Source organism: Melospiza melodia, chromosome 3 (genome assembly GCF_035770615.1).
Source record: "Melospiza melodia melodia isolate bMelMel2 chromosome 3, bMelMel2.pri, whole genome shotgun sequence".
Classification (NCBI taxonomy): Eukaryota; Metazoa; Chordata; class Aves; order Passeriformes; family Passerellidae; genus Melospiza; species Melospiza melodia.
In genome coordinates this window covers 132827407-132841398 of record NC_086196.1, presented here as the reverse complement: position 1 = coordinate 132841398, position 13992 = coordinate 132827407, and the positions used below count along the sequence as shown (strand labels likewise).

The window sequence follows — 13992 nt, the reverse complement described above, 5'->3', positions numbered from 1 at the left end:
AGCATCTACTGAAATCAGGTACATTTCTTAAAAAAGCAATTCTGGAATTGGATTTTTTTCATTCTTATTCTTACCTTCACTGTGGAATTGAAGAAGTAATATTTTAAACTAATTGCTATACAGGGTTGCTAAAGCACTACTTTGTGGGATAATCTTGCACTGTGTTCAATTTACTTTGAATTTCTTATTTGGTGAACACTGAATTATATATAGTTTTCTTTCTTTCTGAAGTATTGAGAGATTCTTCTCAAAGGCATGTGCAAGTCCCTCTTGGAAGCACATTTCTGCTGCTCTGTCTCCAAAGTTTATTCTTTCTGCAGGGATCTATAGTTTCTATATTTTTATAACCCAAACCAAATGTTTTCTGAGGCATAACAGAAAGTTTTATTTCTAAGTAATTTGAACACATACATTCAAAGCATATTAAACATGGGTAGATGATGACTGCAGAAGATATTTCTAGATGTGGAGTCTTTTAAAAAGAGCTAAAACTGTTTTCCTTTCCAAGAAAAATATATCTGATTCCCTATGTTTAGTGTATTTCAAATTCTGTCATCATGTCATAATCTCTTAACAGGAAGCTGCCTACTGGTTTGCTCACTGCCAAGATTAGGGATGACATTCCTACACTCTTGAAGTCAGTGACAAAACTTCCTTTGACTTCAATAGGCAGAAGATCTCATCCAAAGCAAGAAAATTTTTATCCTTACATTTTCAGAATGGAAAAGAATGAAAAGCCTTCTTCCAATTCATATTTATCTCCATTTTCAGATACTGCCATGTAAGAATTATTTACACTGTCATCCTTTTTTATATAAAGATTATCTTAGCTGCTTTTGACACTGAAGTCAGGAGTTAGCATATAAGGTGTTTTTGCAGCATACAATAACAACAACAACAAAAGATACTTTGGAAAGGCAAAAGCAAACACTGAAAATTAACACTTATATTTCCATGTTACTAATATGGATTTGCTACCTTTCCACACAAAAGAATGAACTTAATTTCTTTAGATAGAAAATTATATTTGTAAAGATAATTTTGTTTTCAGAGTGATGTTTGGTGGGAGGAGGTGGAGGAAGGGCTGATTCAAGATTCAGTGAAATAGGTGCGGGGAAAAAAGCAGACACAAAACCTTCTATTCCCTTTGTTGGACTTTGTGTCACACCCTAGCCCCCTGTGTAGCAATAAAACAGCAAAAAAAGCTCAACTCCTTCTAGCTTTTCTTCTGCAAGAGCCTTCTTAAGAAGAATTTGGCAAAATACCTGAGCCATGAGTCCCAGCCAAATTGTATAAGAATAGGATTTATTTCCAGAAATGCTGAAGTAAGTATAATCTAAGTATCAGGAACACAGTGAATTGGTGCATAAGTAGGCACCAGACCTACAAACCTTGCAAACACTGAAGGTCTCTGTGAAAACTTATTAAACAACCAAGCACACCACATGCAGTGAGACCTGACTATTGACTGTCTACCCAAGGACACAAGGGCGCAGATTTTACTATGTGATCTCTGGTTTTTGGCAAACCCTTCATGTTAAAATGTAATAATAATAATAAAGAGTCATCAGTCTTAGTATTGTGTTCATTCTTCACCTCAGGTGACTGCACAAGGAAAAGGTGAACCTAAAACACCTTAACTTTCATCTGTCTGAAAAAGTTCCTTCACAGAAAAGTGCTTTTGGATTGGGTGTACTTATACTATGATCTCTGTGTTCAGCAGTTTGGTTTAGATTGCCTACCTGATGAAATACCTTTTGATACTATTTTGATATTGCAATGCCACACTAATGCTTTGTGGGCATCACTGCATCACTGAACTGATTTCACAGCAGTGTAAGCACATGTAAGCACACCAATGCACATACCCAGGACAAGCCAGAGGATGATTCTGCAGTGTGACTGACTTCAATGAACCCATCCTGTCCCATGGTGTACAAAGAAGTTTGCCACAATGAAATATTGTTTTGCTTGATAGTATGTTCAAATATTGACCAGTCCTATGACAAGTTTCTGTGACTGAGATAATAAAACCATATTTTATTATGTAAGCCACTCCATAATTCAGCTCAAAACCGAGCAATCCTTTAATTACCTATAAAAAATACAAAATTATCATAATTAATGTGTAAGCTAGATGAACATAATTTAGGAATCAAAGGATCACTGAAAATCAACAGGACTTAGGCTCCTGACTCAGTGCTTCCAAAATAGAAACCCATCAGGGCAGACAATTTGAGAGTCATTCCTCCGAAACCGGAGTTATTCGTACACCTCAGCACACGCTCATCGCAGCACAAGGCTGAGGTTCTGCTGACACCTGTTGGTAAACGTCCGAACAGCAGAACTGATGTCACACAATTAAGTAAACGAAATAAAAAACATGTATAGAAAACAGGAGTAAAGGTACAGACGTGTCTTCATTCTATAACAGAAAAGTTTCCAGTTATTGGTAAGTCATAATGCGAGTGAGGCTGGGGAAAGGGCGACAAGGAAAGGTAAAAACAAAATTTGCTGCTAGATTTTTTTGTGAGATCTTCCCTGACCAAGATGATGAGTTCACTTCCTACTGAGTCAATATACTACTTGCAGTGAGTCATTGTGGAGATGCTGACTAAGCTGAAAGAGATTTGCTAATGACTGGATGATCAGCAGAATTATAATTAATATCAGCAGAGACCGGTATCTGTTTTGCAAATGATCAGAATCATGCTAACACGGGAGTGCGATAAGATGACAAACACTATTGAGAGATTTTCAAACTTTTTATTTTATATATGGGAAGATAAAATTCTGCTTACTCAGCAATTTATCTTCAAAACACAGCAAAACATCAAAGATGAACTCTGTCAGTGTTAGTTAGGCCCAAGAAAAGGTAAAATTTTAGTAAAAATTTACTTTCTGCTACAATACAAGCAATTGAGATAGGCTTCAAATTTTCAGTCACAGCAGTCCTATTGTGAATAACTTAATTTTGTGTTAGCTTAACATATCAAAAAAGGCAGAAGAGTGCTACCCCTTTCATAGTAAGGATTTCTGTTATCAGACTGCACACTGCACTCTCTTTCATTTGTACAGGGCGTGCATGGTGTCCAGTAAAAAAAAGATATGTTTTGTGCAGTGCTTTAGACACAATGTGAACCTGCATTAACTGCTTTCTTGATAAGAAATGATCCAACAGTGTAGATTTGCTCCTTCTGCTGTTGTTTACTTCCTTCTCCCCCCAGAAAACAAGGGAGAAATTTACACTACAGAGAAAATTCACCTGGTGCTCATGTTTGAAAGAAAATTACTGCTTGTAAAATTACAGGTCCAAAGATCTTACCCTGGACCACTATGTACTTGGGGGTTTTTTTTGTATATTCCCACCTTCGTCCTGTATCCAGGATGAACTGAAAGGTTTTGTGATGGATGATTGCTGTGCTCCTGGATGCTTGCCAGCCCATTCAGGGATTGTCCTGCCCTGCTCCAGAGCCCTGCTGGAGCCTGAGGAGCTCCGGGCACTGCCGTGTGCCCAGGCTGCCCTCTCCCGACAGCTCAGGGAGCTCCAGCTGTGTGGAAGAAGCACAGCTGCCCAAGACTTACACTGTAACTCAGGCTGGCTGCATTTACAGCATGAAGCTGATTTTCGGAGACGTTGTGGAAATGCCCAGGATATTGAGATGTAGGGCTGTTCAGTCAGATACACGACAGATAACTGTGCCCAAGCTGCTAAACAGGCATTCTGGACAAACATAAAAACATTCATCCTGGCTGAAAAAGACATTTTCACAAGGCAAACTCTGAATCAAATGCACGGCCTCTACTGTCTACAAAATAAATTTACAGTAAGCTGCCCAAAACTCCCCGACAAGCTGTGGACATACAGCTTGTTTGTGTTGCACACTGGCAAGCAGTTAGCTTGACAGAGGTATTGAACTAATAATCCCCCCCCCCATGATGAAAATTTGTGCACATATTCAATTCTGTCTGGGAAGCTTTAGACAGAAACAGCCTTGGCTTGCCAGTATCTACCTAAGCAAGTTGCTCAGACGATTAGCAAGCTTTTATCAGCATCAGGCATGTCAAGGCATTGCCATCAACTTCCTTGCTGGTGGCATGTTCTTGAGCCCCAGAACAAAAGGTGTGGTAGTAGTCAGCAGCTGTCCCGCTGCCTTGCAAAGGGAGAAGATTAACAAAGAAACAAGGCAAGAAGGAAAAATCCCAAAGAGAAGGGATGAGAGAAAAGAAGCCACATAGCTGTTGTTTAGGATGTAAGCAAAGATGATGAGCACGGTTATGTCACTGAGTAACAGTGGCCATTGCGGGGCTGGCATATTTCATATGTACACAACCCGCAGTTTCTACACAGGATGTCCAGTTGGAGATGGTAACTTTTCATTAAGAGAAGGCAATCGAGACACAGGTCTGAGCTGGTAACTGTAAAAGTTTGATGCCATTTCCAAAATGTTTTAGGTGATTGTCATTCCAGGTGGTTATTTTACTAACAACCATGAGCACTCTTTGGGCTTACCAGACCTTTAAAGGCCACACATGAACCTCCATGTCTCCAGCTGGTGCCATTAACCACACATACACATGAGTTTACCCTGGATGAAAAGCTGCAGTGAAGTCCTCCCCAGGCTGATAGGACAGCTTGGCCAAGGGTGTGGGCAGCAGCTTCATTTGGAAGAAAATTGGTTCATCCATGCTGCCAAACTGCCTCCTGTCTCCTCCATTGTGCAGGAGGAGTACACCTGGTCTCTCCCTGGAGGAAAAATGTTTGCAAGTTTTCTGACCCAGGAAATCCTATTGTAAAAAAAATATCCATGAATGAGCCTGAAGTCATACACTTGAAACACCTTTACTGGGTGCACTTTCATCCCTCATCCCATCACTCTGCGCAGGCCAGAGTGGAGGCTGGTGTGGGACTACACACCATAACTCTGAGGCAAAGGTGACAAGCACCAGCCAGCCGGGCTGGTGCTCTGGAGTGCCATCTCCACTGGGACCAAGTGGCCAACTTGGCCTTCGCTTCTAGGGTGAAGGGGAGTCGCTGGAAACTTGTAGAGTTCTGTTAGATGGAAACACACTAGAGGTTCTACTCTATAGGTTTGAGTGGACCAAGCCAAGTTTAGCCTCGAGAAGAGAGGCTCAGGAGTGACCTTATCGCTCTCTACAGCTCCCTGAAAGGAGGTTCTGTCCAGGTGAGGGTCCATCTCTTTTTCCAGGCAACCAGTGACAGAATGAGAGGACTCAGTCTTAAGCTGCACTATGGTAGGTTTAGGTTGGACATCAGGAGGAATTTCTTCACAGAAGGGGTGGTTAGACATCAGAATGGGGTGCCCAGAGAGGTGGTGGAGTCACCATTTCTAAAGTGTTTAAGGAAAGACTGGGTATGGCACTTACTGCCACAGTTTACTTGACAAGGTAGAGTTCTGTCACAGGTTGATGATCTGTAAGTCTTTTCCACCCTAATCGATTCTGTGATTCTAAAAAGCAGGCTTTGAGCTGCTTGAGTCACAGAATCAGAATCAAATAATCAACCCCACCTAGGAATCAGCTCTAATTTCGGGCCAGCGCAGGGGACCTCGGCCAGCCAGACCCGAACCGCTTCTTTCCTCACTGTGTGCCAAGGCTGGGGAGCCGAGCGGGAAAAGAATGACTGCTCGAGAACCTGCGATTTTATTTTTTGGCAAACGTTTACTATAAGGAGGATGAAACCCGGGTGCAGCCGGGTACCGAACCCTGCCGGAGCACCGGGAGCGGGGAGCAGAGTCCAAGGTCGGCGGGGCCGCACGGGCACGGCCGGCTCCTCAGCCGCCGCCATGGCGCCCGGCCCGTGCCGCCCGCGCGGCGGGAGCCGGCAGGGGGCGCTGCGCGGCGCACGGCGCTGGCGGGGGGCGGCCGTATGGCGGCAGCGGCGCTGCGCCTGTGCCGCGCTGCGCGCCTGCTGCCGGCTGCTGCCGCCGCGACCCAAAACACGGCCCCAGCCCCGCGGCCGCCTCCGCGCCTCGCCTCCTCCTCCTCCTCCTCTTCCTCCTCCGCCTCCTTTGCTTCCCGGCCCTCTCTGCCGCAGCCCGCCATGCCGGCTTTCCAGTACCCCGAGGTTTATCGCGACGAGACCGCCGTGAGTAGGGCGCTGGCTGGGACAGCACCTGGTGTGCGGCGGCCGCCGGGCCCGGGCGGGGGCACCCGGCTCGCCATTGCCGACGAGGCCGCCTCGGGGCGGCGGTGCCGCCTCGGCTCTCGGGGCTTTGTTCGGCGGCGGCCGCGGAACGCCCGGCGTGCTCCGTGCAGAGAGCCTCGGGTTTGTCGCGCCCGCGGGCCGCGGCGGCTGCCGGGGGCTCGTTAGGGCGGGATTGGGGCCCTTGCGCCGGTGCCTCCGGGCACGTCCCGCGTGTGCGGGGCCGGGGCCGGGGCCGGTGCGGGGCGGGCGGCGCGAGCGGGGCGCGGGAGCGGCGGCCCCGGGGCGCGTCCCGGAGCTTCGGTACCGGTGCGTGTGTCAGGGAAACCCAGGCCTCCGCCCGGGCTGCAGCGGCGTCAGCAGAGGAACAAATAGTCTATTTATATAGGATGGCACATCTGTAACATAGTCTCATCTCCCTGTGTTTCCACCGCATCTGGATACACAAGGGATTACAGTGTAAGTTTGGCTAAAATGGGATCGATTTTCTTTCCCTTCCTCAAAGCACTGTGCATTGTGCATTGCATTTAAACAAAATGCCGATATGAGCCAAAGCTGGAAGAAATCCTGAAGTATTTACTTTCCTAGTTGACTGTAAGGCTGAACTGACAAGCCCTAGTAGCAGGTATCTAGTCTTTTTTATGTACTGGAGGAAGGAAGCAGGTAAATTCAACCACGTGGATTAATCTTCTGTGGTTTATTTGTTTTGTTTGTTGTTTTGGGGGTGGGCATTTTATTTTTTAAATTACGACTTATATATATATACACATTATGCACATATTTGTGGGCAACAGTAGTTTGGAGGGCTAAACCAGAGACTGTTTAACCAGGAGCCATACCTTGGGTACATCCAGTAATCGGGGTTTATAATTTGGCTTGAAAACCTTAAGGGTCTTGGTTTGGTTGGTGGGGTTTCTTTTTTGCTTACTAATCTATCTTGTGGAAGGAATTTATGTGCCTTTCACCATTTCTGTGGTGCTCTGTGTTTTTTTCTGAGAACTACTCTGCTGCTGTGGTGTATCACCAAAGAGTGGTAATACTTCTAACTCACCTGGGAGCAATGTGTTGCTTCTGTCTTTGCTCCTTAGTACTGTATGCTTTTGTGAAATTCCAAATGCCCTTCCTCATGCTGACTTATCATTTCTTGATGGATAGAGTTTGCTTATGTGCATGTCTTTTTTTAAATTACTGTCTTTTATAAATTCAGGTGTCGGATTACCATGGATGTAAAATCAGTGATCCGTACTGCTGGCTCGAAGATCCCGACAGCGAGGAGACGAAGGTAGCCCTTGTTTGCATAGGAGTAGCTGCTTTCACATGCTTCTCTTTTATAGCCCAGATGCACTGGTACTCTGCTTCTGAAGAACCTGCCAATACATTTGGAAAACTTACATAGTGAACGGAAATGTAGTTCATGTGATATCTCATGTCACCAACAGCAATGCCATTATTTTGTCCCTGTGTTTTAATGGAGGAAAGGTTGAATGGGGCTTTGAGCAACCTGGTTTACTGGCAATTGTCCCAGCCCATGGCATTTAACTAAAGGATCTTCAAAGTCCTTTCCTATCCAAACCATTCTATTGTTCTATGAAAGTCTGGAATATTTAGTATAACTTAGATCACAGAATTTTTAAAACTAAGCCCATGCTTATCTTGTGCCCATTTTTCTTGGCCAGTTTGAATGTTCAAGGTGGTGGTGTCATACTGAAAAGAAACACAAACTTTTTTTTCCCTGTGTGTGCTTGGTTGGACCAGTCAAGGGCACCCAAGCACACAAACCAACTCCTCCAGATATGTAAGGTAACCAAACTCCCTCCTCCAGATATGTAAGGTATAGTGTAATAAAAATGAATCCGTGGTCAGGTGGGGAAGTTCCTATCTCACTTTGGGGAGAGTGCAGAATGTGAGTTCATGGTATGCTGCTTTTTGACTGTTGACTTCTAAGACAGATTGAGGAAACATCCCTGGCATAGCTGAAATGTGCTACACTGGTGAAACACTTCTGGTAATGACATAAGCCACAACTGCAACACCACACTTTCACTGTTGTCTTGGCTTTGACTTAGTTGGACTTCCAACTTGTTGGTTTGTTTCAACACTTTGTGGGAAATAAGGTCATTTTAAACTACAGCAAAGCCTTTTGCTGCTGTTTTAGTCATGTACAGTGCCTTAACTCACTGCCAGTGTAGGCAGTAATGCTGAGCTTGTTCCAGACATGAGGGATGGACAAGTGGTGAAAAAGCAGGGATCATGTGGGGTTGGCTTGTACTGTTCTGAACATGTGTGTAATTGAATTAAGACTAGAACTGAAACTCTCAATCTACAATTAAATGGATTTGATAATAGATCAGTGTTTTGTTCACGTTTTGATTAATTTTCCAATTGCCCTTGGAAGTCACAAGAACTCTAATAAATTTTTCTTTGTAATACTTAGAAAGGTATGTGCTCTCTTGTAGGAATTCACTGAGCTAACCTTGGCTGAATATATATATGAACTGTAAATGCTTTGCAGAGTAATAACAAAGACTGGTCATGTTAAAACAGTTTCTATTCTAAGGCTTTTTCTTGGAAAGCATATACTGTCAGTGGAAAAATTATCTGGATAGAGTGGCTTAGTAGAATGTTAAAAGGTGATACGTTGTAGAAAAGCATGGTTAAAAAGAACTTGTGCCATTTCTTAGATGAAATTTAGTTTGACTGTTATTTTAGAATGACAGTTGCCCTACTTAATGGCCAGACACTTCAGCCTCAAGTAGACCATCTCTACTGCTAGTACAATGCTTCAAAAATTGTTCTGCTTTTCAAATTACCTTATCTTCCAAAGCAGCCTTAAGAAGTTGCTTTACTTGGACCCTTACTCTTTCCTTTCTGCTGCTAGCAAAGTCTGTCCTGGTTCAAGGCTTATGATACATTGTCAGATGCAGATACCCACAGGTACAATAAAAATCTTTCTCTCTAGATTCATGAAGGCATACAGTTACTGTTAGACCTGTAGCTTGGTGGCATCTGTTTAGCTCAGCGTGGTGGGTGATGTTGTTTACTGTACGTTCTTGTACTTTATCTAGAGCAATATTTCAATTATGTATTGCTTTTAAACATGAGTGTAACTTCACACTCAAAGTGTGGAAATAGAAAGTTTCCAAAGTGGACTGTATTCTTCTCCACAAAACTCTTTGAAAAATCTGTAATTCCTTGCTCCTTTTTCATGCAGCCATGGCATTCCATTTACAAATAGTCTAAGAATCTTTGGTGCATACTGATTGGAAATGAGAAAAATATATTAAGTTCCTGTAAAAGCAAAATTAAGAGTGATACAGGTGTGAGTGTAATAATTAGTCTGTAAGCATGCTCTTGGGCAACAAATGCTTGTAAGGAAAAGTCTGTGTTTCTTTAAATATCACTAATGAAAGCAGATGTGGTAAGATGTGTCTATGCAGTTTAAAGTGGTTAATACACAGTTCCAGTATACCCTTGCAGCAATGTTGTCATTTTTGTCATGTTATTGATGGATGAGACAAAGATGTGTGCCAATTTCTGCTCCCTGCATCTAACTGGAAAGTGCTTTAGCTTGTCCAGTACGCTAGATGGTCTTACACATGTTTTTATAATCCACTTTTTCTCTGAAAATGTCACAGGACTGGGAGAAGTTTGTTTATTTGTATAGAATCCACAGTCCATATTTTTGTGTATGTAGTCTTTGAAATTCACATGTTTCCATTTAGAGAAGCCAATTCAGATACACATAATTTTGGGTAGATTTAATTAAGTTCTTCCACCGTCTGATGGGGGAATGATTATAGCAATGCAACGTGGAGGCTGCATGACTTACCAATGGGATGTGCTGTGCACATATTAATTCTTCACCTGAAGAATTAATACACGACTAAACACTGATAGCAGCTGGTAAGTGTGTGCCAGGTACTCTCCTATACAGCCACTGGCTTTTCTGGAGATCTGTGGAGCACGAGTTGTGCAATGTGGATTACTGCTGTTCCTGTGGGTCATGCCCTGCAATGAGGTGTAACTCAGATGTTAGAATGCATTGATCTGATGGCCCTGTAACAGATTCAGGACAGGTAGAAACAACAGGCTGTTTCAAACCCTCTCCTGGAAAGGAGCCCCATGTAAGCAAGGGATGAGTGGACAGGATTTTGTGCTGGAGGTGAGGAGCTGGAGGTCGAGGGTGACACTGCAACTGCCACTGCGACATTTGGCTGTGAGTTACAGCCACACACAGTGTCCTCTCCTACCTTCATGTTAGAGGCAGAAAAGCTTTCATGTTAGAGACAGAAAAGCCTGCATGTCTGCTTGTTGGCAGCTGTGATTCACCTTAAGATGCTTAGGTATTAATTTTAGGTTAATGTACCATGCTATAAATAGGGATGATGAAACACCAACAGAGCACCAGGTTTTCCATGCATGCAACAAACAGCTGGAGTGGTAATGGTTTTAATCACTGTCCATAAGTGTTTGTGATAGAAGCTGGAGTGTTCTAAAGAAACCAGACTTCCCAAAGTTTTCAGAGATTAGTATTTTTTTCCTAAGAACTGATCTTTAAGCCGTACTTTGCGCTTATAATGAAATCTTGGCTGGGACTAATTCTGTGTGTTATGTTAATAGTATGAATAGATGATGCACATGGAATTTTGTGTCATCTTAAAGCTCTTCCCAGCTCCTGAAATAATAGTGCAGTCTGTGGGCAATATTTGTCATTTGGGCAAATATGAGAGTTTTTAAAAGCATGGTGTGCTTTTGGAGGTTGTTACCTTAAGTTTTGGGGATTTTTTTGTGTATTTGTTTGGGTTTTTGTTTGCTAAGGGTTTTTTTGGTAGTTGTTTTGGGGTTTTTTAAGGGGAAAGGCAGGACTGTCTTGTCTCCTGACTGGTTACTCCAGTGTATGCCCTTGAGAGTCATTATTCAAGATATAAATTGAGTCCTATTAAAGAATTGTGGCATAATGCACATAAGTATGTAAGATTCTTCAGGTGTGACACTGCATAAACTGTATGGGGGAAAGATGTCTGTGATGCATTGCTTCTGAAAATGTTTTCTGTAGAAAATAGGCATTTCTGCTTGAGTTTATATTTTTTGATTGTTTTCTTTCAGGCATTTGTGGAGGCTCAGAACAAGCTCACAGTTCCCTTTCTCGAGCAGTGTCCTGTGAGAGGGCTGTTCAAGGAACGAATGACTGAACTCTATGATTATCCTAAGTACAGCTGCCACTTCAAGAAAGGAAAAAGGTATGTGAGGAATGTGTTTGGAGGTGGAGATGAATGTGAAGCAAGTCAGAAGCAACTATTAATTAGGAAAACAAACTATATTTGTATTTATTTTTTATAGTTGCTAAGTAAGAAAACTAAGCCAGTGTTAACATGTGTGGTTGCATGATGCAGAGCAAAAAGTGCTTCACTCTCTCCAGTTCCCAATCATATTATCTTCTTCTTTTATTGTCTTTTCTTTTATAAGAAGAATTTTTGAGTTTATCGAAACTTTAACGATTTTGTAGAATAATTATTGTAAAAGTAAAGCTTTGAGTAGTTCCTTTCAGAAAGGCTTGGTCACTGTCAGTATAGTTAAAGGCATGTTCTCTGAAAACAGAATAAGCTCATCATGTGTGATATTTGCTAGAACCCTGCTCTTACACTGGTCATTTGTTGAGCAGCTGGTAGGCTTTTTTTGTTTAGTGATAGCCAGTGAAAAGCAGTAGGAATTCCCTTGTGAAAAGCTGTTCCTGTAGCTGCAGGGTATATAGGAAAAATCACTTGGAGGACTTAAAGCAACTGATGGAAAAAGATCTGTTTTCTCAGAAACAAAGAAATCCTGCTATATTCCAGTGCCTTACCTACTCATACCCCTGCTTTAAATCTGTGGCCAGGTGAAGAAATGGTGTTTCTGTGTCTTACCCAAGATCTGGAGGCTGCAGCTGCTACTGAATTTAATGTGACTTCTTTTAGAAACATTATCAAGCTTCTAGAGAACGGGAGTAAAGGGACTTAACTACATCTAAAGATTGTTTCAGAAGTTAAAAAAGAGGTAGTGCAAACAACCAGCCACTCTTAATGATGGGAAACACAGATAATATTTTTCAATATTTTCAATTTGTTTTATCTTTGTTGAGTGGGCACCCAGGTATGTCATACATGTGTTCGCCATAATCCACAGATGATGAGAAAGAGAGGATATCTTGTTGCTTAAGATTTCTACACAGATATTGAGAGGGATTTGTTTTAGTGATCTTTGCTGTGAGGAAGGCACTGACTGATACTACTAAAGGAGGGAAATTCTGTTCTGTGTGGGGTTTGTTGAAGGTATATGGTGGGGAGTGAACCCAAGCTGTTGATGGATTTAATGTGAATTTTAGTTGTTGTGGATGTGGCACAACATGTCAGTGTATAGAGGTGTGAGGTTTAAGCCCAGAGACAGTGGAGCTGTTTAGGACAGTGCTGCATCTGGGGAAGTTTGCCTTACTGAGTGAGTCAGGCAAAGCTTGCTAGTTTGTATGTGATGCTCATGCAGATGTAGCAGGTGGCCAGGTGTGGTCAGTGTCTGCTCTGGGTTCTCTGACCCATTCTCCCTGTGCAGTGCAAACATGTCTGGGTGTTGTTACCTTCAGTGCTATTAAGGCCTAATGTTGCAGAAGGGCTGGCAGTGATAAATGCAGTCTCTGCTAACAGATAAAATTCTTTATTTAATGCAGCTGACTGTCCTCCAGGAAGAACATTTGTGCCAAGAGCTTGATGTGCTTGCTTGTAATTCATGACACTTTACTTCAACTTTAATAGGTATTTTTTTTAGTCTTTCTGAGGGATACTCTATTTCTTGGCATGTGCTGGATTTAAGTCAGAGCAGTTCAAATATAATAGAAAATCCCTCTGTTATGGTGTTTGAGGTGATCAAGAGGTCTCTACCAATTTAAATAACAGTCCCACAGGTGTGGGGAAAGGAACTATTCTATTTGAAGAATTTTCTGAATTGCTCATGACACTTAGAAATCCTTCAATTTAACCACTCTGGTTTTCTGATGAAGGATAGCTGCTGAAGGGCAGTGTTTGAGGAGTTGTTCTGTGGAGTCTGCAGAAAGGAAAGGTGCCCAGGGAAGTGCTGTGTCTGTCTCGTTGCTTGACCTTTGCTTCCCAGCTTGTTGCCCAGCATTGCAGAAATGGAATTGACAAGAAAATGGCTGATCAAATAGAAAATTACTTTTATTTTTCTTCTATTTATTTTAATCTTTCAGAACATTGCTGAACATAACCGTTATATCTTGAACATATTACTAGCTGATATTGTTAACCAAGCCCTTGTGAGTATATTTTCCCCTTCTGGCTTTACCAAGTTCCCATGTTTGCACCCAAGTAGTTGTCAATCTTAGGGAATAGATGAACTTATATTTAGATTTGAATGTTGCTCTGTAAATTCTCCTGTTCCCCCAGGCAAATTCTCCTCTTCCCCCAAACTGCTGCCTGTTTTTTTAAGACGTGTTTTTATAGTAAAGTACTGTGAAGATGGGTGTTAATTTCTGTGAGCTCTGTGGTGTCTTAGGATGTGTCTTAGGATGATGAAGAGTATCACTCACTAAAGACAGCTCTGTTCCTACAACTTTTTCAAACACACATTTGTAAGGGCATTGAAACAGTTTTGGTTCTATTTGATTTGAGCATGTCTGTCACCTAGCATGGATTGAAAGCAGCTGTATGAATGAGAAAGCTGAGAACATAAGGGATGGGAACTTGTGCCAGTGCTTGTAACAGAGAAATGCTGCAGCTGCCAGAGTTGTTTAACATAGACAGTTATATGGAGTTTATAGTATACTTAGAATTCTTTGAAAT

The 13992-nt window shown here is 42.4% G+C and overlaps 1 protein-coding gene across 2 annotated transcripts in view; it reads left to right on the top strand.

Annotated features, from left to right (window-relative positions):
* The first annotated feature begins 5940 nt into the window (after nt 1-5940).
* Nucleotides 5941-13992, top strand: part of PREP (prolyl endopeptidase) — an 86035-nt gene continuing 77983 nt past the window's right edge. The window contains exons 1-3 of one of the 2 annotated variants that reach the window (XM_063153091.1): nt 5941-6109; nt 7374-7448; nt 11273-11406. In XM_063153091.1, coding sequence (XP_063009161.1) covers nt 6065-6109; nt 7374-7448; nt 11273-11406 — 254 coding nt within the window. In that variant the 5' untranslated portion in view covers nt 5941-6064. Of the gene's footprint in view, nt 6110-7373; nt 7449-7849; nt 7967-11272; nt 11407-13992 lie in introns of those variants that run through there. The other variant, XM_063153090.1, reaches the window with a different exon arrangement.